Source organism: Myotis daubentonii, chromosome 11, assembly GCF_963259705.1.
Source record: "Myotis daubentonii chromosome 11, mMyoDau2.1, whole genome shotgun sequence".
NCBI classification, from domain to species: Eukaryota; Metazoa; Chordata; class Mammalia; order Chiroptera; family Vespertilionidae; genus Myotis; species Myotis daubentonii.
The window spans coordinates 76,263,332-76,290,749 of record NC_081850.1 but is presented as its reverse complement, the minus strand read 5'-3'; the positions used below and the strand labels follow the sequence as shown (position 1 = coordinate 76,290,749).

Below are 27,418 nucleotides of genomic sequence, written 5' to 3'. Positions count from 1 at the left end.
CATTCCTCTGGTACCCGCGATCCACCCAACCCAGCTCCGCAAGGCCTGGCACCCTAAGCCCATGCCTGCGGGTTGGGTCTCTGGATTTTGAATCTGAGTCTTAGGCAAACTGGAAGGAGCTATTATTTTTTCCATTCCTCCCTGGGCCTGTCCCACGAGCCACCACCGCCCGAGGGAAGTACCCACATGCTGGGCCTGAGGAATGTCCTCCCATCGCTGGGACCAAGAATGCCTTAGAGCACCAGCCATCCCGCCCCGCCCCGCCCCTTCCCCGGCACATTGTGCAAGACCGGAGGGCACACCTTCCAGGCGGGTCGGATCCAGGCCGGGAACTTCCTGGGCTCCGGCCGCAGGGGGCGGGGCGGGGGAGGGCAGGGTGCGGGGAAGAGGGGGCGCAAACGCACTCCTGCCTAGCGCCCCCTACCAGCCCCCCAAGTCCTCCGCGTTGGGGCTGTCTCCCCGCCCAGGGAAGGAGGGAGTGACGCCCAGGGCGACCTGTTCTTTCAGATGCCCCCCAGCCCGTGGCCCGCGCGCCTCTCCGCGTCTCTCCAGGTCTCCCGTCTCCGATCAGCTCTTTGTCTCCATCGGCCCCGCTGTCCCGGCGTCCCCGCCGCCTGCCCCGCCCGCCCGGGGCCGAGGAGGGGCGGGTCCGGGTCCGGGGGCGGCGCCTGGCGGGGCGGGGCGGGGCGGGGCGCGGCGGGGCCGGGGCCGGGGCTGGGCTGTCCCCACCGACGCGGCCGGAGCCGAGCGCGGGCAGAGCGGAGGCCGCAGCCGGGGCGACGGGAGCGGCGGGAGCAGGGCGGGTCGGCTTCATGGCGCCAGCGGCGTCCGCCTGAGCAGCGCGGGCAGCGGCGGGTGGCGGCGGGGTCGGGCCGCGGCTCTCCTTTGCGATGGGGGACGTGCTGTCCACGCACCTGGACGACGCCCGGCGCCAGCAGATCGCAGGTGAGTCCCGCGCCGCGCCGCGCGCCCCGGGTCCGACCGGGATCCCTGGCCACGCCCCCGGCCCGGCCCGCCGCTCGCGCGGGGCTGGGGTCTCGGAGGGCCAGGCCCCGGGTAAGGGCAGCAGCTGCTGGGGACCAAGTCCCTCGTCCGAGCTTGTCTCCTCCACGTCTGGGCGCCCCTTCCCAACCTCGTCGGAGCTCATCCTTCTCCCCCCCGAGGGGACTTGACACCCTCTCCCCGTAAGGGAACCCCCTTGGAGCCGGTCCCGTCGGATCCCCAGCACACTACCCCAATCGAGCTATGGGGGGAGGGGGTGTCGTAGCCCCCGCCCCCCCTCGGGTATCCCGCCCGGAAGCATTCCAGGCCCACTCAGCCCGCCTTCCCTAACTGTCCCAGTCCCAGCTCTCCTAGCCCCGGCCCCAGTACACGTGGCTGAGGCTTCCAGGGATGAGCCCATAGATGCCTGGGACTGAGCCTGGGCAGTGGGGCTAGGAATAGTCGGGGTGCGCTGGAGGCGGTGGGTCAGAACCCCATCCTTTGGCTCAGGCAGCAGGGTGCTCCTGCTGTTCCCTGGGGGAAACCTGGGACTGCAGCAGAGTCCGGGGTTCCTCCTCCCCAGCCCGAGAGAATGGAGAGGGGGAGAAGTGGGAACCCCAGTTCTGTGGCTCACCGCCCTGCCCTGGGTGAGGCTGCCTGGCTGAGTTCTTGGGCAGGCCTCTTAATGTCCCGGTGCCTCGGTTTCCTCCTCTTTGAAATGGGGTGAATGATTTCTTCCTTTAGTTATGAGTTGTTGAGAGACTCAAGTGAGATAACTTACGTAGCTTGCTTGGCACAGAGGCTGGCACAGAGGAGGCACCCGTGTGCAGGTTGCTGGTGCCTGTGGGTGCCGGGCAGCCCATGGAAAGAGGAGACCGTTCCTCCCCCCAGTATTTGCCTCTCCCTGTCCATTGTGCCCAGAGCACTGTGTCCGCTTACACGGATCTTGATTGCCTGGTAGAGAACTTTCAACAGCTGTGTTCTGCCCTGAGAACAGGGACCAGGTGGCCCTTAACTCGGGTCCCATGCCCTCCGGGCACAAAGAAGGGGCTGGGGAAGGCTTGTCCGGTGGCTGTGGTCCTGGGCCCATAGCCTAAGCTCCCCCTTTGTACCAGAATCTGGGGCTGGGCCGAGATGAGGGTGGGATGAGGATGATGTCGAAATGAGTCAGATCCTCTGAGGCCTGGGACCAGCAGGGGGTTAAGTCCTGAAACTCTGCTTGTAGGACAAGGACTCTGGGAGGGGGAAGGCCAGGGCGGAGTCTTCCTGTCCCCTCCCAGCCGGTGGCAGCCTCCTGGGGCTCTGTAACAGTCCCTCCATTCACGACCTCCTTTGGGGCCCCTCACCCGGCTTGGGTGGGGTGTGCTTCACTTTCTTCAGTGGGGTTTTTCCTTTCCCCACACCCACTCTGGCTCTCCCCTCCTCCCACCTCCTGGGCTGAGAACTGCCAGCACCCCCTTGGCTCCCCTGCCAGGTACAGGGGGTGGGGGAGGCTGGGACCACAAAAGGTGAAGTGTCCTCTCCTGGACAGGGTTGGTTTGTTTTGTGGATACCAGGCTGGGTGGAAGGGGGCTGTGCCCATTCAGAGCCGGCTGGCCTCCCTCTTCTCAGCACTTCAGTGCTATTAATAACCCCCTTCAGATGCCTCAGATTCCTGGTCAGAGCTCACCTGAAGGGGCTCCTGAAGTGTGGGGGTGGCAGGTTGGACGGGGAGGAAGCCAGCAAGCCTCCGCGCCCCCCCCCCCCCCCCTCCAAGGAAGTGAGCTGCCTTAGAAATCTCTGCTGGAGGGGAATGCGGGCCTGCCTTTGCCACCTCCGGGGATCCTGCACCTCCTCTCTCCACCCAAAGAGCAGTGGGCACTTTCATGCCAGGCAATTAAAATTCCAGTGCCCTCCCTACCTGGGCCTGTTCTTCACCCAGGAGAGCTGGGGCCGCCCCTGTAGAAACATCAGGGTTCGGAACACCCCATCCCACAGTGCTCTGAGCTCCGAGGCCTGCTGAGGTTCTGTGGCTTGGCTGGCCCGCCCCCGAGCAGGTGAGCAGGTGGATGCCAGCGGGCAAGTCCTGGCAGGGGTCAGGCGGCTCCTGCCCACGGTGCTGTTTTGCTGATTCGCTGTCACAGGCCCTTTCATCCTGGGATTTCAAAGCCGCTGGCAGGCAGGGGCTTGCTTGTTCTCACACCAGGGCCCGTGGGGCTGGGGCAGGACCACTTCCTCCTGCTTTCCTGAGGGAGTTTGCTTGGAGGACAGAGCCCTGGCCCGGGAGCCAGGGGGCCTGCGTCACCTGGGCAGCCACCTGCTCTCTCCGGGCCTCAGTTTCCCCAGCTGAGAACTGAGAGGTGTCAGAGCCGAACAATCCCAAATTTCCCCCACAAGTTGCCTCCAGACCTGAGCCAGCTCAGGGTCCTCACACAGACTCCTCAGGCTTATTCGCTGGCAGGACCTTGGCCCAGCATCTTAATCTCAGTTTTCTTATCTGTGAAGTGGGACTCATAGTCCCTTCCTACTAAGTACTCTTGCAAGGATTTAATAAGATAAGCAAGGTAAGAAACGCAGCCCAGTGATTGCGGCATAGGAAGTGCTCAGCAAACAATTGCTAGGATAGAGCTGGCCACTGACTCCCTGTGACTGATCCTCTGGTGGGCAAGGAGAGTGGCCGGTGTTTGGAGTTTGAAGGGGGCAATGGTAGCTGTGGGTTAGGTCCCATCTCTCTGACGGGTGTGCAGGCCTGGGGTCAGGGTCTCTGGCTTCAAGAATTCACCGAGGTTCTCAGAAACCTGATGCCTGGGTTCCTTCCATGTTGGCATGTGTGTGAGATGTGGTGGGTTACCTGGAGCGGGAGGGCAGTGTGGGGGAACCCTACAGGAACTGGGAGGTGAAGGGGTGGGGCTGGGCCCAGAGGACGGGACTAGAACAAGAGCGTGGAAGTGCCGGGGTGGCCCGTGTCAGAGCTGTATGGGGGATTCTTTGCATATGGTCTGAGCCACATAAACCAAGATGGAGCAGGTGAGGGAGTGAGCTCACTGTTGCTCAAGATGTGCAAGTAAGGGCCGGGTGCTGTGCCGTTAGCAGAAAGCCAGGCATTGCCTGGCGGGGCCCTCCGCCTCTAGTACAGCCTTGAAGGACTCTCCATTGCTCTAGAAAGTCTGTTGAGCAGGATAAGATTGTGGGGGCTGAGGGATTCCCCACCCCCAACACACACACACACACACACACACACACACACACACACCTGTAAAGTTTATCACCTGAGAGGCTGCTGAGGGAGTCTGCCCGCACCTGAGCCCCTCCCTTCTGCTAAGCTCACCTTTCCCCTTGCTAATTCTTTTTCGAAAGAGCAGCTTTATTGAAACATAATTCACCTGCCAGACAATTCACCCACTTAAAGTGTACAGGTCAATGTTTTTGTGTGTGTGTAATTCACAGAGTTGTGCAACCATCACCGCCATCAATTTTCAAACATTCTCATCACCCCTGAAAGAAACTCTACCCATTAGTCGTCACGCCCAGTTCCTCCAGTCCTTCCCATCTCTCGGCGTCCACTGGGAACATTGTGTGGCCGCAGGGCCATCGAACACGCAATGCGGGAGTGTGAGATAGAAAGCCCAAAGCTCCCTCCCCCTCCCTCCCTTCAATCCCACTCCCAGCAGAAATCACTCAAGTGTCACTGTTTCCAGCTCTGTGTACGCATGCAGTTAGCTCTGTTTATGAAAAGACGTCCAATTATGTGTTTCTGTGGTTTGACTTCTTTCGCTCAGTATATTGTGAACATCTCTCCATGTCAGGACACACACGTCTGCCTCGTCCTCCTGGGGGGGGGACTTCTCTCTACCCATCCCCTGTCCTGGACATGTGGGTCGTTTCCAACGTTTGGCCAGTAATCAGCGCGCTGCCCGAACCTCTTAGCCCATACCCCGAGCCTGCCTCCAGGGTCACAGAGGCCTCAAAATGGAACTCCTGGGTCCTGTGTTGATGTCTTGACGCGTCGCCTCTGAAAAGGCTGTTAACATGGGACACCCCTTCCGGTCGGTACGGGTGTCTTGTTTGCTTAATTGAGCAAAACTATGAATGCCCTTTTCCAAATCGGTTTTAAAAATTTACCTCTCCACTTTAGGAAGTGGCTGTGGGTCCCAGAAGTGAAGGGGTGGAGGTGTCTGCTTCGGCCACCCCCTACCCACGTGGCTGGCTGCCTAGTTGCTGCCTGGGCTTTGCAGAGGGACCCAGCTGGCCGGCTCCACCTGGGCTGCTGCCCTTAGCCAAGGTCTGGGCCAGTCCCTGGGGTGAAACGTCTGGGGATTCTGCTCCGCTCTTGTGTCTCTTACATAATGTGCTTTTGTTGGTGTTGACCCTGCCTTCCCCTTTGTCCAGCCTCCACTCTGTCCTTTCTCACTGCTGAGGCCTCTGGCCTAGCCTGCTAGGAGCTGCCTTCTGCCTCACCCCTCCATCCTTCCCCCTTCACCCCTCCATTCTTCCCGTACGCACTGCCAAAGAGACCGTTCTAGACCCAAATTGGGCCACGGCCCTCCCTCCCTGCCTCCGAATAGTGAAGTTTAGACAAGAATAGGCATCACTTGCCATCCTGTGATAACCACTTTATTCTTTTTTTTTTTTAATCTTCACCTGAGGAGTGAGGATATTTTTCCCATTGATTTTTAGAGAGAGCGGAAGGGAGGAGGAAGAAGAAGAGGGCCGGGGTGGGGGGGGGGGGTGGAGTGAAAAGAGAGAGAGAGAGAAACGTTGATATGAGAGAGACACATCGATTGGTTGCCTCCCAATCGATGGAAGGCAACCTGTCTGGCCAGGGATTGGACCTGCAACAGAGGTAGGTGCCCTTGACCAGGACTTGAACCTGAGACCCAGTGGCTGCAGGCAGACACTGTAACCATTGAGCAACACGGGCCAGGGCACCCCTTTGTTCTCTCGTGGCTTTCCCTTCTGTGTTTATTGCTATACATTGCTGAGACCACGACTCATTTTGTGTCTTGCTTCTTCCACTGAACAATGTATATGTAGGTCGTTGGAACCTCCCAAAGGCTGCCTCTTGTGCCACTGAGGCCGTCCACGCAGAAAGGCGACCTCCTTGGCCTTTCCCCTAATGCTGGGCATTGCCATGTCTCACTGTGACCAGACTGTGGGCTTTCGGGGGCAAACCGAGTCACTGTGTTTGCTTCCTCCTTTTCTGCCCTGTCCAGTTCTCCTGCTGAGGACAGACTCATCCTCTGGCCCCACTCTCCCCTGGCAGCTTACACCGATCGGGGCCTTTCAAGGGGGGCTCTTCCTGGGAGCTCCCGACACCTCTGAGCATCTTTCCACAGGGTAGTGGGCTCAAAGGGGCTGCCTGTGAGCTGGGGACATGGACTGATGACATTGACCTTTGGGGGTGTGTGACCACTTACTCGGGCTACTTCCCCGGTTGGTACCTTCAGGGACTCTGTTGATATGTCTCCTGCCTGGGGATGGTGGTTGATGGAGGAGGGAGGGGCTGTATGAGTCTCTGAACAGTCTCTGTAAGATTAGTCACCCTTTAACTGAGCACTTAGTATGTGCCAGGCCTTCCGTTGCCTGTATACCTCATGAATCCTCACCCTCTGCGCCCTCTCCAACATGTTACAAGCGGAGGTAGGTCAAGCCAGTGGCAGGCCCAGGCCCAGGCCCAGACCTGGGAGTCCGAGGTCTTAGCTGTTCACACCACCAGGTTGGGCAGGGGGGTTACGTGGAAAAGGTCCTGACAGGAAGCAGGCATTGGGGGGCGCGGGCGTGAGGATGTGGGGAGCTGAGTGGGAACAGAGCTGCATGTGTCAGAGGCTCCTGTAGGTTGCACAAATCTATCCCTTCTGTCATTACTCATTCTGAGACTTAAGTCCCTCCTTGGCCAGTCCTGCTCTCCCTCACGTTGCCCCCTCCTCCTGGGCAGGCAGAGCTCATGACTCACTTTGCCCTGGGTTCCTGGCAGCAGCATCCTGCGGGTTGCACAAATTCCTGAGCTGCCTTCCCCTTCCCCCGCCCCACCCCCTCCACTTCCCTGCCTGGGAAAGGAGGGTTGCCGGCTAGTTCTAAGGAATAATGAAGGCAGATGCCTACCTCCACCTCTCCCTCTACCCCCATCTACCCTTGCAGAGCTGCGGAGCCGAGCCCCCCTCCTGTAGAATCTTAGGCTCTGAGTCAGGAAGGCTGCAATCTTCTGATCTCACAGATTTTAAAACTGGAAGAGCAGGAAGTGCCTACCTCTCCAGCGCACCTGGTCCCACCCGCTGGGAACTGTCCAGGTTTGGAGATACACTACCTCTGGCCCACTGCCTGGTGACACAGTGGATGGTAAGTTAGAAGAAGCAGGGAGTTGAGAGGTTCGGGGCCCGGCTCTGCCACTAGATGGACCTGTGTTTTGGGACAAGTGGGTCACCTTCGCTGAGCCTCAGCGTCCTCTGGGAGAGAGGATGATCGGAGAGAGAGTGCCGGCCTGGACGGGGAGGCACGGGGCTGGTGAGCGGTGAGAACAGTGGGTGGTAGCTGTTCTGATTGGCACTTCCTTGAGGGCGATGTGCCAGGTCTGTCCTGGGGCCTCAGGCACCCTCAGCCCCTTTCCATGTGCCCCGGAAGTCGGCCTGCCCCAGGTTGAGGAGCACCAGCCCGCGGCTCTGGACACCTGGGGCCGTCAGCAGGTACGGGGAGGATGGTGCCCCAAGGGCCATGGTTCCACTGCAGAGTCAGCCGCTCTACATCATCCACACTGTGCCCGGCAGTGGACAGGACACACAGAACAAATGAGTGACAGACAGATGGCCGTGTGTCCAGAACAGTCCTGGGTCTCCAGCCTGGTCCTGTTGACTCTGAACCAACACCCATGCCTCTCTGTGTCTTTTCTGTGCCTCTGTGACCCGAAGACCAGTATCTACTCCTGGGCATTCTCTGCCTCTGAGAACCCTTTCCTCAGGGACTCGGGATGCCTTCCAAAGGCAGGCTGGGTGGGCTTGGGTGTGAGTTGAGGTGGAGGGTCCCGGTCTGCACGCCTGTGAGCTCTGGTCCCAGACACACTTGGGCCTTCTTTTATTCGTTCAATCAGTAGTTACTGAGCACCGATGTGTGCCAGGCACTGTGCTAGGCACCAGAGACACGCTGATGCACAAACTCCTGCATGGCCCCTGCCCTTCTTAGAGGGCCAGACCTCCAAGGAAAGTGTGAGGGGAGTGTGGCCTAGTGGGTGAGGGAGGGAGAGGGTGAAGTGGAGGGAGCCATAGGGACTGACCTCGGAGAGGAGGGGACTTTTTCCTGAGGGTCACGGGGAGGCCTCAGAGGTATTTTCAGGCGGAAGTGGCACAGGCAGGTCAGCTGTGCGTGAGGGGAGATGAGAGGAGGACCCCGTGGTGAGCCAGTGTGGATGGGGGTGGGGCACAGTCAGGGGACAGTGTGGATGGGGGAGATGGAACAACCAGGCCGCCGTGATGGAGATGTGTGAGGTCAGGGAGATCCGGTGTCTGCTCTTCTTGGCGCTGTTGGGTTGGTTTATCAAGGCAGCCAGTGGTCCACCTCTGCTCGCATTCCTGCAGCTCTGAGTGTGAGAGCCTCCTTCCGTTCCCGGGGCAGAGTGGGAAGAGGGCGAGGCCTGGGTTCTGAGGACCTAGTTTTGAGATCTTGTCTCAACTACCCTGTTATTTGACAGGGCCTTTCCCTCTTCTGGGCCTCAGGTTCCTCATCTGTAAAGTGGGCATAAGGTAGCCCAGCCCTGCTAGGTTGTGAGGGATCAATGAGATGATGTGGGCAGAGCTCTTTGGGTTTCAGAAAGCGTTGGCTCCTGTCACCATTAGCTATTACTGTTGTGCATAGTCCATGATAGGACTGGCCAAGGGAGCCCCTCCTTTCAGGGAGAGCTAAGTGCAGGGCTTGGGCCAGGGCATGGGTGCAGGGTCCATGTGCAGGGGCGGGGGCTCCAGTGGGCAACTGGGCACTCAGGGGGGGCAGGGGAGAATGGATTGTGGTTTGCAAAGTGTGAACCCCACTTTCCCACCCACACATCTGTGGCCAAGCCAACCACAGCTGCTGCCCTTCCTCCGCACACCCCACGCAGAACAGAGCTGTTTGTGCCCCGCCGTGTTTGTTAAGCCAGAATCTTCTAGAAGAGGAGTCCCTTGAGCTGGAAACTACTCATCCCCTGTGCTCCACCACCTTCCAGGAGCCATATGGGTGCACCCCTGAAGAGTCCCAGGGCTGGTGCCAGGTGACCCTTGGCAAGCCCTTCTTCCTCTCTGGCCTCACTTTGCCTTTCTGCGCAATGGGCACAGGATCGTCTCGAGTGCCCTTCTAGTGCCCTCTGACTTCTTGGGAGCCTGTGGATCTTGGGCTGCATTGAAGGCACAGCGCAGGTGCCTAGAAAATGTTTATGGCATGATGCCATCTTGCTGGGGAAGGAGGAGCTGTCTTGTGCTGGCCCGAGGGCCTGAGCAGGGCGGTGGGGATGGCGCCTCAGGGCCTAAGCTTGGTGGTGGTTCTGAAGCAGTGACATGAGCTCATGGGACTCAGGCCAGCCGAGAAGCTCCATCAGGCTGGATGCAGTGTGGTTTGCGTTAGAGAGTGGATCTTGATGTTTTACCAAGTGTACACATTGGCGTTGAACACCTGGTCAGCCCAACTCAGGAGGCAGCGTGTCTGACCTCGAGGGGGAGGTGGCTGGCTTCTGCCACCGAGGGACCCCGTGGCCTGTTACTGTCCTCAGAGCCTCCGCTGTCAGTGAAATGGGAAGGTGATCCTGCCTCTGGCTGTGTGGATGCTGGGAGGCAGTTGTCCCGGCACATGGGAAGTGGCAGTTCCATTGTAGCCGAGCTCTGGGAGGAGCTGTGTCATTTGCCTGGCCTGCCAGGGACTTCAGGGGTGATGGGCCACCCAGAGGGGAGTGAGCTGACAATTGCACTTCTGTTTCACGTTTTGTTTGGTTTGGGGGAATGCTTGGGGTAGTGGGGAGAAAAGAGAACAGGCTTAAGGTTTGGGGAGCCGCAGCGGCCTGGAAGGTTTGCTGGGTCTGCTCGGCCACAGCTCACTGGGCGGAGTTTGGAACTGGTCTGATGGGCATGGGCTGTTCTCTTGTCTAGCCCCGGCCCTGCTTCCTCCTAGCAGGAAGGACCCTTTGCCGGCATCTAACCATCCCTCCCCCCATTTTGTAACTGAGTAAACGGAGGCTCAGAAGAGAAGGGGAGGTACCCAGGGTCTTGGAGGCTGTGGAATGGGTCGGAACCCCGCCGCCAGCACCAAGCCCTTTCCATTCCTGGGTCCCCTCTGCCCCCATGGCCGGCCCCAGACAGCAGAGACTGGTCAGGGAGGGAGTGAGTGGCTGGGTGGGGCTGTGAAGGTTGTAATTTGGAGAACCAAGTAAACAGCCCTCCGTGAGGGAGAGAGAAGCCGCTCTGTGCTGGCCTCACAGATAGGCCAGTGTCTGAGGAGACAGCCCAGGCCTGTCCGCCCGCCGCAGACAGTGAGGTGTCGGGAAGATTTAAAAAAGCCAAAGCTCCGCTCCCCTCCCATCCCACCCCCACTCCCACATTTAATGCTTCCAGGAAAAGGGGAGGCGGCGAGGGGGCGCCTGACCCCCTAGATGACCACTGCTCCACCCTCCAGGCTCAGCGTGGCTCAGCACGGGCGCAGCTCACTGTGTGACTTCGGTCCAGGGCGTGTCCTCTCGGGGCCTCAGTTCTCCGGGGCCTCAGTTCTCCGGGGCCTCAGTTCTCCGCCTCTGAAGTGGGAGTGACCCTGTCTCTCCAGGAGGGGGTGAGGGTGGGGGTGACTGAGCGAGTGGTCGAACACAGGAGCCCTTTCTCTCAGCCGGGACCGGACCGGACCGCAGACTCTCTTCACTTCTTTGTGGCCAGAGGCCGGCTCCCTGAGCCCAGGGTTACTTTCTCAGTGACCTGAGCCTCCCATCCAAGTCGGGCAGGACGGGCCCGCTCAGCTCTCCTGTTTTCCTGCTGAGGTCGAGGCAGAATCCGAGAGGAGCTGCTTCTGGGTCGTCCCCGCAGGTGGGGGCTGGGCTGCCTGTCTGGTTGCGAACCCCCCCACCCCCCCCACACACCCGCCCCGCCCCCTCCCCCTTGAAAGCCCCCCTCCCTCCTCCCGGGTGGGCCGGCCAGCAAACTTCCTGTGTGATTAGGGGCAGAGCCTTTACTCCCTCCCTCGGCTCCCCCTCTCCTCTTCCTGCGTCCCCTTGAGATCCGGCTCTGAATGGGATCTCTGTGTAGCCTCCACTCTGGGCCTCAGTTTCCCATGGTTCAGGGAAGGGGTTGGGTGACTCTGGAACGCCCTCTGGGTGAAGTCCCAGACCCCAGCCGGCCCTGCAGGACCCAGGGACCAGCCCTTGCAGCCAAGGGCACTCCTCCCGCGGCCCCACCCGCAGTCTGGGCCCTTGCGTGGTTGTGGTTCTAATTCTCCTCTAAGATATGACACCACCAGAGCTCGGTCAGTGTGGCATCGAGGGTCAGAGCTTGCCCAGCAGCCACTAGCCAAGCCCGTCCCACGCCCCCCACCCCCCCGGCCCGCGCACAGTTCCTTTGGTCCTACTCCTTAGTTTCATCGGCTGCACAGTGGGAATGATAATACTTCACCGGGTTGTAAAGTTTTAATGGCATGATGTGTGTTTATCAGTCACACTTACATATATTTAACACAGAGGCTGGGCACAAGGATCAATAGCTATAATTAACACCTACTGGTCTAAATGACTTTAATTCCTTAGCGGTGAGTGAATGAATCAGTGTCATTGCAAGGTTTACGTTCTCGCAGCAGATAGGGACCCGGGGGCTATTGGGATGAAGGGTCTGGTGGGCGCAGAGTGTGGCTTGGGGTTTGGAGGGGTGGGTGGGGCAGATGCAGGCGGGTGCAGAGCTCTGGCTGGTTCTGACTTCCCCTCTTCCGTCGGGAAGGAGTGGTTCGGGCCCCGTGGTGCCCAAGAGCCCGAGACCGCAGGCACGGAGCTCAGGCGGCCACACAGGGCTTCCTTCCTCCTGGGCTGTGCTCCTGGCAGTCTGACTGGCTTTGAGCCCTTTGTTCTTGTCCTTGAGCCCCGAGGGGATGCCCAGTCTGGGAGAGGAAGGGTCCAGGGGCCTGGTTCCTGGTCCCTCTGCAGTTCCAGGGCCGACAGGACAGAAGCCCAGATGTGACAGGCAGGGGACAGGACACCTGGTCCTGGTGCCCCCGCTGACGCGCTGACTCACTGTCACAGGGGCACACGAGTTTGACACCCAAATCCGGCTCGCCCGGGCCTGTCTCAAGGAGAGATGGAGCAGCAGTTACCAGCCAGTCATTAAGTAAATTATTATCAGAGGGCAAGTCTTTGTGACAAATGACCACCCGCCAGAGCGCTCACACTTGTGGGTCCTCGCGCAGAGCCCCGATGGTGGGGTTGTCAGCAACGCCTGTTCTTGGCTCTCCTGTCACAGATGAGGGAACAGGCTCCTGATGGCCAAGGGGCTGGTCCAGGGTCCTCTGAGGGGGTGCGAGGGCAGCCCCAGTGCCTTCCCGCTGGGCACCTCATTCCTGGTCAGTAACTGCTGGCCCCATGCAGGGCCTGGGCCGTCACTCCTGGGTTTTAGGACGGCGAGCACAGTCTCTGGGATGCAGAGCTGAGTTGCAGGTTTTGGGGACTGGGTTGGGTAGTCCCTGAAATCCTTTCTTTGTGCTTCCTGAGGCAGAAATATAGGGTACAGAGGCCTCTGGGACTACAGCCCTGGGTGCTCCTCAGGCTGCGCAGCAATGACTGCCTGAGGGGGGTGGTCCTCGCCAGCCCCCACCAGGAGGAGCAACACCGGAAAGGCGGCTCAGAGCCCCTGGTGAACCTGCCTGCCACTCCACACCCAGAATTTACCCAAACGTGGCCAAGTGGTTACGTTACGTGATAGCATTGGTTACAGCAAGGAAAAAAAAAAAAAGGGTGTCAGTCCGTAGGTCATGTTCAATGGCATAATCTGTGGCCGATAGGTGAAGATGTAGCTCTGTTTGTCTGCAAGTGTGTAAGTCTGTACAGATGTAGAAAAAAACACAGTAGGAAATTGATCAAAATACTAATAGAGATTTTTTCCGGGGTGGTAGGATAATGGATTATTTCTTTTTCTTCATTCTCCCTAGATTTCTTTTTTTATGGTAAATATATTAAAAATGTAAGACTAGTCCTATTGACCGTATTTTGGGGGAAATTTTGATTCTTTTGTCTGACTCCAGAATCTAAGCCACTCTGGCCGGTGGGAACCCCAAAGGGGTTGCAAAGGGCAGGCTTGGGAAAGAGGTAGGAAGCAGGGAAGATTCTGGAAGGAGGGTGTTTGAGTTAGGTCTTGAAGGACAGGATGGACTTTGGCCATCACAGTTGGGGTCCAGGCAGGTAGAGGGAGTGGCTCAGTGCAGACAGTTGCCTGTCCTTGGAGCGGGCCGGGGGACCGGGGCTAGAGAGAGAGGGGCAGGAGCTCTGCCTGGTGCAGCCTTGAGTGCCAGGCGAAGGGACCAGGGAGTGGGGAGCCCTTTCTCATCAACACTCATTGGCTGGGCTTTGAAAGAGGGTTTTCCCTGTGCTGCTGTGAGTAAGAATAGCAGCCGCACTTCCTCTATGCCCTGCCCGGGAGGCACTGGCTGCGGATGGATGAGACTATGGATGGATTCCACAGTATGGAGCCCCTCGCTGTGCCAGGCAGTGAGGGTAGGTGTGTGTGTGGTTTCTCGTTCCACTGGGAGAGTCTGCGACCCATCAGTCCGCCACCCTTAGGTACCTGCTCACCGCTCCGGCCAGAACATGGCCCCAGGCCCCAGGTGACCTGTGTGGCTGCTGAGGGCGTGCGAGGCCCAAGGCTGGGCTGGAAGTCTGCGCTCGGAGGTGCTCAGGGCTTCCCCTCTGCCTGTCTTCAGTGTGTCCTCTGCCCTCTTTCCCCATCAGTACAGGGGGCTGGCCATCACCTCCTCTGAGTGCTGTGAGCTTTCCGAGGGATGCCGCTCGCCTGGTGCCTGGCGCAGAGCGAACACCCACTTGGGGTGCAGTGTTCCCTCCTGAAGGAGTCCAGCTGCCGGGACTCTGGTGACAGGCTGGTGCTGGCCAGGTCTCCCAGCAGTGAGCTCTTACCTCCCTCTCAGACCCACAGTGGCTCCCACCTGCCAGCACCCGCCAAAGGCTGGCCCTCAGTTCCTGGAGTTTGAGCTTTCAACTTTGAGCTTCCTCAGAACTGTCCTTGTTGTTACATAGACGGTATCTAACGACCAACAAAAACAACATAAAGATAATGGGAAGAAGGTGAACATTGCCAATAACCCTGCCACCCAGGAAGAATGACTTCCAGGCGTTTTCCTGATGCAGAAGCAATGGTGGGGTGTGGGCACCGCATAGGGGCCATGCCCCCTGCAGTGTGTGGAATGGTGCAGAATGTTCCATTAGGCCCCAGTGGCCTGCGTTTCAGCTTGCTCGGCCAAACCTCTCGTGCTGGGCACTTGAGTTGTTTGTGTTTCTCCCTGCGGTAAACAGGGTTACTCCATCCTTTCTACAGTTGAGAGCTTGCTCAATGCCAGCTCGTGTGTGGGGCTGTGGGTGCCCGTTGGGGACGTAGCCATTGTCCGCACCCTCCCAAGGACCCCCTTCTGGGAGGACACACCCAGCACGGAGCTCCAGCCCAGGTTGGAGGGGGCGGAACAAGGGCATCTTTGGGAGCCCGGGGAGCAGCGGTAACTCAGACTTGGAGCTCAGGGGAGGCTTCTGGGAGGGCTGGGTGTCCAGGCAAGACCTAAAGGCTGAAGGAGGAGGACAGGGTCATGGGCAGAGGGGCATCTCTGCAAAGGCCCAAAGCCCAGAGAGCGCAGGTGTTGGGGGAACCAGAATTTCCCAGAAATTGGTGGTTTTGCCACGGTTCTTCTTTGCCGTGGCAGCAGCTTCCCCATGCACACAACACTTTGGTAGTTGTTTCTTGGTGTCCATATACCTGTCCCTCGGTGGGGGCCACGGAAGCGGGGTGATGTGCCTGCCCCCAGTGAGAGTCGGCAGACCAGGCCTCCGCCTCTCAGCGGGGTCCCCCCCACCCCCTGTGCCCGCACAGAGAGGGCAGGAGAGGCTCAAGTGCAGGGCCTGCTCAGCTCCAATTTCTCAGCCCTCCGCAGGTGCTGTATCGTTTGACAGAATCTGCTGGGAGAGGAAACTGAGGATCCGAGCTTAGGTGACAGCTCGGCTTGTGTGATGGGGTGGTGACCTTTCCTGCCGCCGATGTGTGCGACCTTGAGCTAGCCTGGCCAGCTCCAGATCCGGCCCCAGCTGTACAGGAAGCAACCTACTGGGATTGGAGAGCTCCTGGCTGAGGCTAGCCCCGAGGGTGGGGAAGGTCTGTCCCCAGGCCTGAGCTGGCTTTTCTTTCCTAAATATATTTTTATTGATTTCAGAAAGGAAGGGAGAGGGAGAGATAGAAACATCAATGAGGAGAGAGAATCATCCACCGGCTGCATCCTGCTCGCCCCCTGCCTGTACCAGGGATCGAGCCTGCAACCCTGCCTGTGCCCTGACTAGGAATCAAACCATGACCTCCTGGTTCATAGGTCGACACTCAACCCCTGAGCCACATCAGCCGGGCCTGAGCGGGCCTTTCTCAGAACCCCATCCTCTCCCTGTGCCCTAAGATGCCTGGGAGACCGAGTGGAGGCGCTCTGTGATCTCTCAGCCAGGGGCAAATACTGGTGCTGCGTGCTGTGCTCCGCGCTGGGGATATAACATGACTGAGACAGACTGGGTCCCTGCCCTCGTGGGGGAAACAGACACTAAACAGTTAATTATTAAAGCAAAGTTGTGCTGATGACTAATGGGGGGCTCTGACTTGCAAAGAGGGTGGGGTGGGGGCGGGGGGGGGGGGGAGGTGACTGTCGGGACAGTGCTTTCAGTACCCAGGTCGACAGGTGGAACTTGGAGCAATTTGATCAAGCCTGACGGGCGGGCGGGCTCCTCCGGGCCTGCCCATATGGTCCTGGCTGGGGAGGGAACGCCGTCTTAGGTCACAGTCTGCGGGTGTCAGGGCCTTGAGGGTCCAGTGCGATGAAGTCAGTCCCTTCACTGGACAGACCCCCGAGTAGATGGGAGCCAGGAGGTGTGAGGGACTTGCCCGAGGTCACCCGGGGCAGTCAGTGCCCAGTGGTCTTAGCCCTGCGCCACCGCCTGGAGTCTGCCCCTGGAATCTGCATTGCTTCCAGGGGAGATAATGAGCCTGTCCCCAAACACCTACAAGAGACACCCCCCCCCCCCCACATCCCCTGGGAAGCAGACACAGAACTTGGGCTGTTGCTAAGCGCAGTTTTTCAGGGAGCACAGACAGATGGAGGTCATGCGGGCACCTGGACCAAGGAATGTGCGGCTGGCAGGGCCTCCGAGGGGATTTTCTGGTACCTCCCCTTCTGGTCCCCGAGGAGACCTGCAGCTGGTGACCCAAGGGTGGGGCAGGGCCTGTGTCCTCTGCTGGCTCAGAGGGCAGCCATGGGAGTCTTGTTATTTGAATAAACTTTTCATCTTCTATCTGCATAAAGCCTCCCCATGCTCCGAGTCCCTGGCATTCCAGCCCCAGATTGGGTTTCCTCTGGCCCAGCAGCAAACACATGGTGAATTTTCATATTGGCTCATCCGCCCTCCCTCCCCCTCCCCCTCAGCCTCTCCCTCCCTGGCTTTGAAAAGGCAGGAACCCTCCCCCTGCCCCCACCTCACTTGCCTGCAGGACCCAGGGAGCCAGCACGGCAGGCAGGTGTGTGTGCAGCCTGGACTTGGTGTAAAGAATGTTGACATCAGAGGGCACTCGGCTAATGAAACGTGGGGGATTGTGCCTCTGTTTAGCCCGTCTCTGTTAGAATTGGGCCACAGGGACTGGCATTTATTAGTGAGTGGTTCTTATTAGGACAGCAGCTGGTATTTATTGGGCTCTCACCCACTGTCAGGCAGAGTGCCAAACACTTCTCACACTTTGTCTTATTCCTCACAGCGACTCTTTGAGGTGTGTACTCTTTTTCTCCCCATTTTATAGATGAAGAAACTGAGGCTTGGAAGTCATGGTCAGCAGCAGAGCCGGGTCTGCTGGTCCCAAAGTTTGTTCACCTCCCACCTGGGACAGAATCTTCTCTGCAGCCTCCTTGCCAGTTGGCCACCCAGCCTCTGCTTGCACACCTCCAGTGATGGGGAACTCTCTACCTCGCAGAGCCGCCTGCCCCACGCTGGGCATCTTAGATAGAAAGCCCTCCCTGGAGTTTTATCTGTCTCTGGTGGGTCACTGAGAACAGGCTCCAGCGTGGCTTTCGCTGCTATGGCTGGGCTTTCCCAGCGTCTCCTTTCCCAGGGAATTATCCAATTTTTGTTTGGGGAGAAGAGCTAAGTCCTTCCTTCTTTTCCTTAGCAGCTCCTGCCTGGTACTCAGCCCTTTAAAGAGTCATTCATCGAATACTGAGCAAGATTGATGTTGAAACCCTAGCTCAGTGGTTCTCAACCTTCCGAATGCCGCGACCCTTTAATACAGTTCCTCATGTTGTGGTGACCCCCCATTTCATTGTTACAAATTGAACATAAAGCACAGTGATTCATCGCAGAAACAATATGTAATTATATATGTGTTTTCCGTTGGTCTTAGGCGACCCCTGTGAAAGGGTCGTTCGACCCCCAAAGGGGCCGTGACCCACAGGTTGAGAACCGCTGCCCTAGAGGCTTTTCATTGATCTGGATGTCTTAGTCAATGCGACAAGGAAAAAAAACCAAAAACGGTATCACGACAAGGTACCAAAAAGCAAGACACACATGGTCCTGCCGTCGTGAAGTTCAACGGACTTTTACCTCTAGCCTCTCCCTTGGCCTTGTCCACCTGTGGGAAGTGGAGGCTCGGAGAGACAAGGAACCACCCACCTCCACCGCCAGGGAGCAAACCGGGTTTGGTCGCTGAGGTTTGGTGGCGTGTGGCTTGTCGGGTGTCTGCTTTCAGAATCTTCATTTCTCTCTCCATTTTCCCTTTCTGATGAGTTAACCTTCGAGGGCCCGGGAGATTGAAACCCAAGCATGTAGCTGCTGTTCTGGTTCTTCTTTGCTGGCCCCCATTCACTGTCATGAAACACAGCACAGAGGACGGTCATTCGCACAGGCAGCTCCCTCTGTGCCCACCCCGATGACAGCAGCCGTAGGAGGAAGAAGCTCGCGCGCAGGGAACAGGGACGCTCCTCGGGCGGCCACTGCAGCCCAGAGCTGGGCTGTGCTCTGTGTCTGTCTGGCTCCCCTGCCAGGGCTCTCTCAGGGGCAGGCGGTCGGGAGCTGAGCAGGGTGCTCAGTGCGGGGTGGCTGGCCCTCCGGTGATCTTGCAGCTCTGGGAGTCTCCACCTGCCTTTGACCCTCCCTTTGATCCTTTCTTCACGACTCCATTGGCCTGGGTGAGGCTGTGGCCGTGTCAGGGCGCCGTGCAGGACACCAGCCTGCGGAGCCAGCCCGAGACGTGCTCCTGGGAGCAGCAGGGGTGCCCTCCGTGGCAGGCACAGCACGGGCACCAGGGGGGCTGTGGGTAGGCCGGCCCTGTCCTGGGTGGGGGACGCTGCAGGGGGGCCTTGGCACCCTCCCTTCTTCACCCTCCCAGCTGGGGTCTGTGCTCCCAGAGAGCAGGGACGCCTGGGTTCTAGGCCCCAGAACAAGCCGCCAACTGTAGGCTGTGGGTACGGGCAGCGAGGGAGGGGCCGGCGGGCATGAGAGGGCTTTTGTTTCCCTGTTTGTGTCTAGATGGGAATGGACTTCTTCCCTCCAGGCAGCCTGGAGGTGTAGAGGAAAGGGCAGCCCCGGGTGGCTGGGTCTTCAGTCTGCCTTGTTTCTGACGTTTCTCCAGAACACTCCAGCCAGCCCTCCCTCCTCAGGCCCTCCGGCCTCAGAGCTCATGCTTCCTGCCAGACTTGGGTCGCTGAGCTGAGCTGTGGTTAAATATTTGCTAACTGAGAAGAGCTTTAAAGGCGGCTCTGTGAGAACTCCCAACCAGCTCCTCCTGGCCCGCCCGCCGCCTTGCCCCAAAGCTGCCTTCGTGATGGGGAGGCCCGGCCGCCTCGGCCCTGCTGAGCCTCCCCCCGGGCCCACCAGCCTCCTGCACAGCCCATTTGGCATCTGAAACTGGATGAGCTCCCACCGGGCGTCGTTCACTCAGCATGTGTTTACCGAGCACCCACCTGGGCCGGCCATGAGCTGGGTGCCGGAGGTGGTGGACAGGGTCTGTCTTGGGGAGAGCCAGCCCGAAGGAGCCTTTCTCAGTGACGCAGTGATTGTGGCTGGGAAGAGTGCCAAGGGTAGGGGAGGCTGCGGTAGGAGGTTGTGGGGATAGGACTTGGGGTGGGGGCGTCCCCGAGGAGGTGGCGTTTGAGCTTGGGGAGGAAGAGGTGACGTTTGTGCCTGGCCAGATGGAGGGGGTGGGCTCTGGGAGAGCATTCCAGGCCAGAGACCCCAAGACCCGAGCCTGCTTTCCTGTCTGGGTACTGAATTCCCACTGACTTCGTTCTCCCCATTCCCCCCCCCCCCAGCCTCAGTTTCCCCATCTGTCCAATGGGGAGCTTGGACTTGATCTCAGAGGGCCCTTCTCAGGTCCAGTGGCCTGTTACCAGCCCCGGGGAGCTGCCCTCCAGTGGGGACTGTCCCAGCGGAGTCACACAGACTTGTGTTCTCGCCGTGGACTGGGCAGGCCCAGGTGCTGGGATGGAGCAGGGAGCAGAGGCTTCACCCGTGTGATGTCACTTCACCTCTGAGCCTCAGAGTCCTCATCTACAGAAAGGGTTTAATAACACATCCGGGCGAGGGTTAAAAGAAATAATGTCGACTCTAATTGTTAACACGGGGCGCTGCCTCTGTGCCTGGCATTGGGCTAAGTGTTACATGCATTAGCTCATGCCCCAGTTATTATTGTAATCATATGCAAATGGTAACTCAGAACATTGTGATGGAAGAGATGACATTTGGGTCGGGCCTTGGAGTCTGGCTAAGATTTAGAACTGTGGGAAAGAGGGGAAGGGAGTTCCGCAGCGGGCACAGCCCAGGTGGGAAGTGCCTGAGTCGGGCAGGAGACGGCAAGGTGGGGCGTGGGAAGGGAATGCGGTTGAGATGGTGGTGGACCCTGCATTCGGTTCAGTGTCATGTGTTTGCGGCTCAGTGTAATGTGTTTGCGGGCTGCAGTTTGCCAGGCCCTGTGGTAGGTGCTGAGAATGCGGCCATGGGTGAGCCCACGGCCTCCCGGGCGGTCGGAGGCCGGCCAGAGCCTTTGCAAAGTGCCCTGCGTGACTGTCGCCTGCTGTTCCCACAGCCCTGGAGTCGGGGCTCAGGCCCAGTTTGGAGTGTTCTCCACTTGACAGCTGGCTGACCTTGGACAGGTCACTGGGCCGCAGGGCCTCTGTTTCCTCAATGGGGTGATGCCTGTACCCACCTCCTGGGGTGATGTCACCATTTGCTAATCACCCCTGCAGAGTGCTGGCCCGTGGCGACGCTGCATGGTGCCTGTCCGGCTGGGTGGCCTTAGGCAGGCTCCCGAACTGCCCTCTGCCTTCGTTCTTCCCTCTGTCCGCTGGGGTGACGACGAAACCTCCGTCCTCCTGGCCACTGAGATCGCCCACATAGAGCTCCTCGCGCAGAGCGGGCACGCGGTCAGATGGCCGTCATTAGTGGGCCTTGGGTGTGCTGCAGGCTGCTGTGTATGTGGGGAGAAGTTTTTCCTGGTTCATAACTGGCCCCCGGGAGGGGTGACCTAGCAGAGGGGCCCTTCAGGGCACCTGAGGCCGGTAGGGAGGGAGGCCTCGGGGTGGCAGCCACCTTCCCCAGGAAAAGAGACGGCATTGTGCACATTCTCGTCCCTGGGACCCAGCCACAGCCCTGGGTTGGGCTTAAGCCTCCCTTTCTGTGGTGAGGAATCTCTGGGGTGTGTGTGGGGAGCCTTATTGCTCAATGGGGCGGTGTCTCTCTGCGGGGGGCGGCCCTGGCTCCGGATCGCTGCCTCTGGCGTCCTGCTCTGGGCTGTCTTCCCATTCTGTTCCTACTGTGCGCCAGGCCTTGTCCCAGGTGTGGTGGGCACTGCCAGGGGGAGTCAGACAGGGAACATGCCTTGACCAACAACTAGGAGATCAACAGGGGGCTTGTGGGAGCCAGAGAAGCTTTCTGAGCAGCGGAGGATCCGAGGGCAGGGGGTAGAGATTTGGAGGTTGCGGCCGGCATAACATGGGAGTGGCCTGGCTGGGCGCCAGGGACTATCGGTATAGTCTGGGCTGAGCTGGACTGGTTCCTGGCTAGGAAGCCTGCTTCAGCCTGATGGCCCTGTGCTGGGAGGCAGGGCACGGGGGTGGGATGGGTGTGGGAATCCTCTCGGGGCCCCCCAGTGGGGTCCCAGGGACCTGCCATTGCTCTACATGCCTGCTTCAGGGCCTGCTCATGGGGTGACCTGATCAGTCCCTTGCGCCGCCCCCTCCCCCCCCACCACCGGGTGCTATTCCCCCTCTGGACAAGGGCTGGCCTGGGGCATGCAGCCTCCCGCCGTCTGGATTTGGCTCTGCTGCTAGTTCAGGGTTTTCTCCTAGATGGGCTGCCCAGCCTGTCCCTTGCTGGCCCCTGGACCTGTCATTACCCCTCCACCGGGTTCCCCCTGATTACGGGTCCTGAGCGGGAGCCTTGTCAGCCTTTCTGGCAGCGGCCACCCACAGGCCAGTGCTGCCTGGAGCCCTGCCCCCAGGGGCTGGCGGCCTGGAAGGTGGAGTGAGACGGATTTGCCTCAACTTAGGTTCCCCGCTAGACTCCGACGGTTCTGGGTGCATGTCTGTCCCTAGAGAAGTCACTTGCCCTCTCTGAGTCTCCGTGTCCTGCTCTGTAAAGTGGGGACAGTGCATGAAAGAATGCGTGCACACGTGTAGCACCATCCTGGGCACAGAGGAGGCGTGGACAAACAGCCATTGCTACCGTGTGTTAACAGTCACAATGGGGAGGGGGTCATGTAGAAGGGCCCTGGCTAAGTCCTGGGCCAGGGCAAGCCGACCAGTGACCCTAGGAGAGTGTCGACACCTCTAAACCTGAGGCTCTCCTCCTCTCCATGGAGGCACTTGGAACAACTGTGACACGGAGGTGGAGTCCCGGCCTCGCTCTGTCTCTGCTCTTCCTTCAGCTCCAGGGTGGGTGGCTCTGCGGTGGGTGGGGTTGGGGTGCTGGGCTGTCTCCCCCACATTCCCTCCTTGGCCCTGCTCCCCAGCGCCCTGGGAACTAGGCAGGCAGGTTCCGGGCCACCCCGCCCGCCAGGGTTTCAGTAAGCAAATCTCTCAGCCCTGAAACCAGGCTGGGCCTGGTGGCGAGGTGTGGCCCGGAGCCCACTGGAGGGACCGGATGGGCCAGGAGCGGGTCTGGCACAGTGCCCTCAGCTGAGGCCAAAACAGGGCTGGCACCAGCGTGAAGCCCCCAGGGTTGGCACAAGGCTGATGTGGTCTCAGGGGGAGAGCTTCCTCTTTGCCCTGGCACCCCACTATCAGCAGAGTGGAGGGCCCGGGGCCTGGGCTCAGATCCTGCTGTCTCTGGGAGCGGGTCTCAGTTCTCTGGGTCTCCATCTCCTTGTCTGAAACGTTCCTCCGATATGACAGCACCTGGCGCGGGGTTGACTTGAGGATTTGGGGGGGTGGTCCAGCTCAAAGTTTTAGCTCAGGGGTGGCACGTGCTGGGCTTTGGAAGGGCCGCAAGAAAGCAAAGAAACTCCTTAGCTTGGCTTCCGGACTCTGCAGGGTGTTACCTACCTGGGTCCATTCTCCGAGGACCCTGCACTCCTTCCTCCCATTCTCAGCTCAGCAAGGACTTTCTCTTCTCTGAGCCTCAGTTTCCCTATGGGAACAATGAGCTCAGTACCCCATCTTCTACTCCACCCCAGAGTCTCCAGGCAACTCCAGGCCACCCTGGGGCCTCCCCAGTTCTTGCCCAGCCTCTGCTATCTGAATGCAGGAAGTAGCGTGATCCTTAACGTTGTCAGTTTGGAAAATCAGAGATTAATGTCCTTCCGGCTGCTTTGGCTGCTGTCGGTGCTGGTCCTGGGGATGGGGGGACAGTGGTTGCTGGCCCCTGTGTCAAGGGCTTCTCCCTGGGTTGGAAGAGCCTTGGACATGAACACTTCATAGGCGTCTCCATTAGTGCTGTACCTCCTCCCATCAGGGCCAGTGCACACTCTCCTTTGCCCATAGATCTTCTTATCACCCAGTCAGGCATCTACTGTTGTGCCATTTTGCAGCGACGGAAACAGAGGCCCCGAGAGGGGAACTGCCGTGGCCGAAGCCACATAGATAGTAGGTGGCAGAGCCGGGGCTTTCATCCAGAGCTCAGGTCCCTGGAGGAGATGGGCTGAGTCCTGCCCCTCACCCCACCCCCATCCTTCTGCCCAGCCTGGGGGTGACTGTGGTCAGCTCCCACTCAGTTGACTCACCCGCAGCTCAGAGGAGGTGGTCAGCTCCTGGGGCCAGGACAACACCGATTAGATCGTCATTAAGATATTAAGTCAGCTGAGCCAACAGAGACCCACCCACCCATTTTATAGGTGGGATGATTGAGGCCCAGAGAAGATGGACAAGTAGGGACCCAGTAGGTGTGAAGGTTCCCTGCTAACTCTGACCAGAGCGGGGGATGGAGCCCCCAGACTGCAGGCCTGGCTCTGACAGTGGAGCCACTGGCGTGACCTTGGGAAAGTCACTGCCTCTCTGAACCTCAGAATCCTCACCTGTAAAACGGGACAGTTAAAGTCGGCTTTACCTGCCTCTTGGGACCAGACAGAGACCCAGCCAGAAAGTGTGAGGTAGGGCTTCGGAAAGCCCATTGTGCTGCAGCGTGGGAGGCCAGCGGAGGAGGAGGCTTTGGTGTGAGGCACGGCTTGAAACCCACCTCTTGCCCTTCCAGGCTGTGTGTCTTTGAGTAAGTCGCCAGGTCTCCCTGAGCCTCAGTTTCCTTATCTGTAAAGTGGGCGTAACAGTATCTGTTCACATTTGCTGTTGAACATGCATATGTTCACAGAGGATAGCACGCCTGGTAAACTCGGGGGCTTCTGGGGCAGAGTTAGGACTGGCTGGTGAGAAGCCCCCCAACCCCCCCGAGTCACCCTCAATGGTCCCAAAGGACACACCCTTTGGAGACAGGGTTCCGGGCATTCAGGGGGCAGAGCCTCCTAAGATCCCAAGATTTAAAGATGCAAGATCCCTTACTCAGCCAGCTCACTGAAAGGCTTAAATCTAAAACAACCCGTGTGTGTGTGTGTGTGTGTGTGTGTGTGTGTGTGTGTGACTGTATGTGTGTGACTGTGTGTGTGAGAGTGAGTGTGTGTGTGAGTGTATCTGTGTGAGTGTGTGTCTATGTGTGAGTGTGTGTCTGTGTGAGTGTGTGTCTGTGTGAGAGAGAGTGTGTGTGTGTGCTGCCCTGGTCCCCATGTCCTGGGAAGTATCCTCTTTGGAGCCCACTACCCTCGTACTGCAGACATGACGTGGAGATGGAGGCCCCGGGTGGGCAGTGGCTCCCTGAGGTTGAGCACAGTGGGGTACTCAGGTGCACCCCTAGAGTTCACGGGCTGCTGCGGGAATCAGGACCCCCACGGGTGGGCCCTTCCTGTGACAACCCATGGAACTGCACACTAGGTTTTTGTGACTGACGGAGAGAAATGGCCCTTGGTGAGCCACTAAGCTTTCTGACCTCGGTTCATACACCTGTAAAGAGAGAGCTTTACCGTACTCACCTCTGGGCCATTTGAAGAATCTGGGTGTGTTGGGCCCTCCTAATTCTGTGGGACGTGCTGGCAGAGGGGCACAGAAGGGGGCAGTGATCGGCTCTGGACACTAGTGGAGGCAGTAGGTTATGCCAAGGGACCCCGCCAAGGTTGAGTGGGAGCCTGGGTTCCGGGTGCTCCACGCACACACCCAGCCTGCCTTTCCCACCCCCTCACCTCTGCCTGTGCCGTTCCTTTCTCCTCATGGGCTCACCTTTGTCTGTTGAAGACTTGCCCACCTTTATCATTATTCTTATTTTTTGATTATTTTCCTGGTTCTTTTTTTCCCCCAAAAGTTTTTATTGGATTTTTTTCAAACTATAAAAGTTATACCTGCTAATAGGAACGTTAGTCTCTTATATTGTTGTTAGAGGCTGAGAACTGTTATGATTAAAAGTAACATTTATGGAGGTCTGAACTGAGCGCTTCAAGGGCTATCCTTGACCTGCAGAGCACTGTGAATGGATTGTGTTATGCCCATTTTACAGATGAGGAACTTGAGGCTCTGAGAGAGCTAGGCTGCTGCAGGCCTGGGGTCTGGCGGAACTGGGACTCCATCTCCCGCCCTGTGCTCCTCACCAGGAAGCTGGGAGCCTGAGGCTGGAGGGCAAGCTCTCAGTCCCACTACTTTCTCCTGCTTACAGCACTTGGGGCTGGGTCAATGCCAGGAGGGAGGGGGAATGGGTGAGAGAATGTGGAAGGTAGATGAAGCCAGCACACACCCTCAGACGTCTCTGCCCCAGCATCTCTGTAGCTCCCAGCAGCAACTGGATCCCTACAACTAGCCTGGGTCTCTCAGTTCCTGGGCCCAGGGGCGGAGGGTGCCCTATGGAGCAGTGGTCGGAGCAGGGTCAGGAGGGGGTCAGCAGGCTGCGGCTTGAACCCTGAGTGCCTCAGCCTGGCCTCGGGGGAGCCCCTCACCCTCTTTGGCTGAGTCTCCTTCATGGTTGTGAGCCTTGGTCTTGGAGTTCCCAAATCCATGGTGTGGTGTCTCCAGAAGCTCTGGGAGGAAGTGAGAAGAGCTGGTGTGGCAGGTGGGGAGGACAGAGGGGCGCCTGAGGCCTCGGGGCCACCCATGCATGGGAATTCAAGCTGTAAAATCCCGGTGGCAGCCCCAGGGAGACAGCCCCTGCAGGGAGGCAGGAAAGGAAAGTGGGGTGCAGAGTAGCATTTGTAGGGAGGGGGCTGGCAGGGTCCTCCTCCTCCAGCAACATTTGGCCAGAGAGGGAGACCCTGTCCAGGGTGTGTCCCCTGCCGGCTCTTTGTCCTTGAAGGGGGCTGGCCCCCTCCCCTCCTGCCTCTCTGAGGTCCAGAGTCCTCATCCTCGGTCTTCCTGTGGCACTTCCTTTGTATCCAGCCGGGGGCAGCTCCTCCCAAGCTGTCTTAGGACATTTCTCAAGAATGTGCTTGGGGCTACCTCTGCCAAGAAGCCACAGCGTTCCCCCACTGTCTCCCCTTTCCAGCGCTCCCTTTCCTGCCAAACTTAGGCGAGCGCCCAGCTCTCTAGCGAAGCCACCTCTTAGTCCACCCCTTACCCAGCCTCTGCCCGTCCTGTAGGGCCTGGTACAGAGCAGGCCCTCAGTAACCATTTGGGGAATGGACTCCCCTCCCTCAGCACCTGCTGTGCCAGGCCACAGGGGCGACCACAAGCCCACCCGCCTGGGGTTTGCAGTCAATCCTTAGACACAAACGAGCATCCCCAGCTACTTGGCTCCTGAGTTGGGAGAGCAAGACGGGTGTGAGAGACCCCACGCTCTTCAATCTGTTTGGTTCTAGAATTTTAGGCGGCAAAGGGTTTATCTAAAAATGCCAAATTGCCGAAACCGGTTTGGCTCAGTGGATAGAGCGTCGGCCTGCGGACTGAAAGGTCCCAGGTTCGATTCCGGTCAAGGGCATGTGCCTGGGTTGCGGGCACATCTCCAGTGGGAGATGTGCAGGGGGCAGCTGATCGATGTTTCTCTCTCATCGATGTTTCTAACTCTCTATCCCTCTCCCTTCCTCTCTGTAAAAAATCAATAAAATATATTTTAAAAAATAATAAAAACGGCAGATCAAAAAAATAAAATAAAAGTAAAAACAAGGCAGATTTGTACAGTTCTTGAGTTCGGATAGTAAGGCATGTCTGTAATTGCGGTGGGGTGGGGGCTGGGGCTGCTGCAGTCTGTTTGGGGGTGCAGGGCGCATGGGGCTGCCTCCCCTTTTCCTGCTCCAAGTTTCTGCTGGTACCCTTTCCTCTCTCCACCCCCTGCCTGGCGACTTCTCCCCTCTCCCCCAGTCCTCTTGCCCTTCACTCCTGGCCCCCGACCCCCAGTTGCCCTTGGATAATGTGAGAGGTTTAAAATGAATTTCATCCCCGCCTCCCAGCTCGCCTGGCCGCTCTCAGCCGGATGTTTCAGGTCTGTCCGCCTCATTTTCGCCTCCTGGCTCTGTCTGGGTCACCTCCTTCGGTTGTCATTTCCTCGGCCTCTGCCAGCTTCCTCTCCAGCCCACAGCCCCAGCCAACGTGGGCCTGCAGGACGCAGGACGCCGTCCCACGGAGATGCCTGGCCTTCACCTGGCTGGCCTTGCCCTTCCTGCACTTTGCCCTCGTCTAGCCTCCTAAACGCTGCCTGGATACGATGTCTGGCCCCCGCTGACCGGCAGCTGAGACCCGGGTTCAGCTTCCTCCTGGACCTGACGCCCCGAGGTCAGGGCAGCTCCCGGCCCTTCTA

At 58.9% G+C, this 27,418-nt stretch overlaps 1 protein-coding gene and 1 long non-coding RNA gene across 3 annotated transcripts in view; both read left to right on the top strand.

Annotated features, from left to right (window-relative positions):
• Positions 1–387: 387 nt before the first annotated feature.
• NIBAN2 (niban apoptosis regulator 2) overlaps positions 388–27,418 on the top strand; it is a 48,790-nt gene continuing 21,759 nt past the window's right edge. Inside the window, exon 1 of one of the 2 annotated variants that reach the window (XM_059658090.1) lies at positions 388–945. In XM_059658090.1, the coding sequence (XP_059514073.1) occupies positions 508–945 (438 nt within the window). In that variant the 5' untranslated portion in view covers positions 388–507. The remainder of the gene's footprint in view (positions 946–27,418) is intronic. The other variant, XM_059658091.1, reaches the window with a different exon arrangement.
• LOC132212407 (uncharacterized) lies at positions 15,814–26,522 on the top strand. Its single transcript, XR_009447732.1, has 2 exons — positions 15,814–19,163; positions 19,201–26,522. It is a non-coding gene; the product is annotated as an uncharacterized LOC132212407 (long non-coding RNA).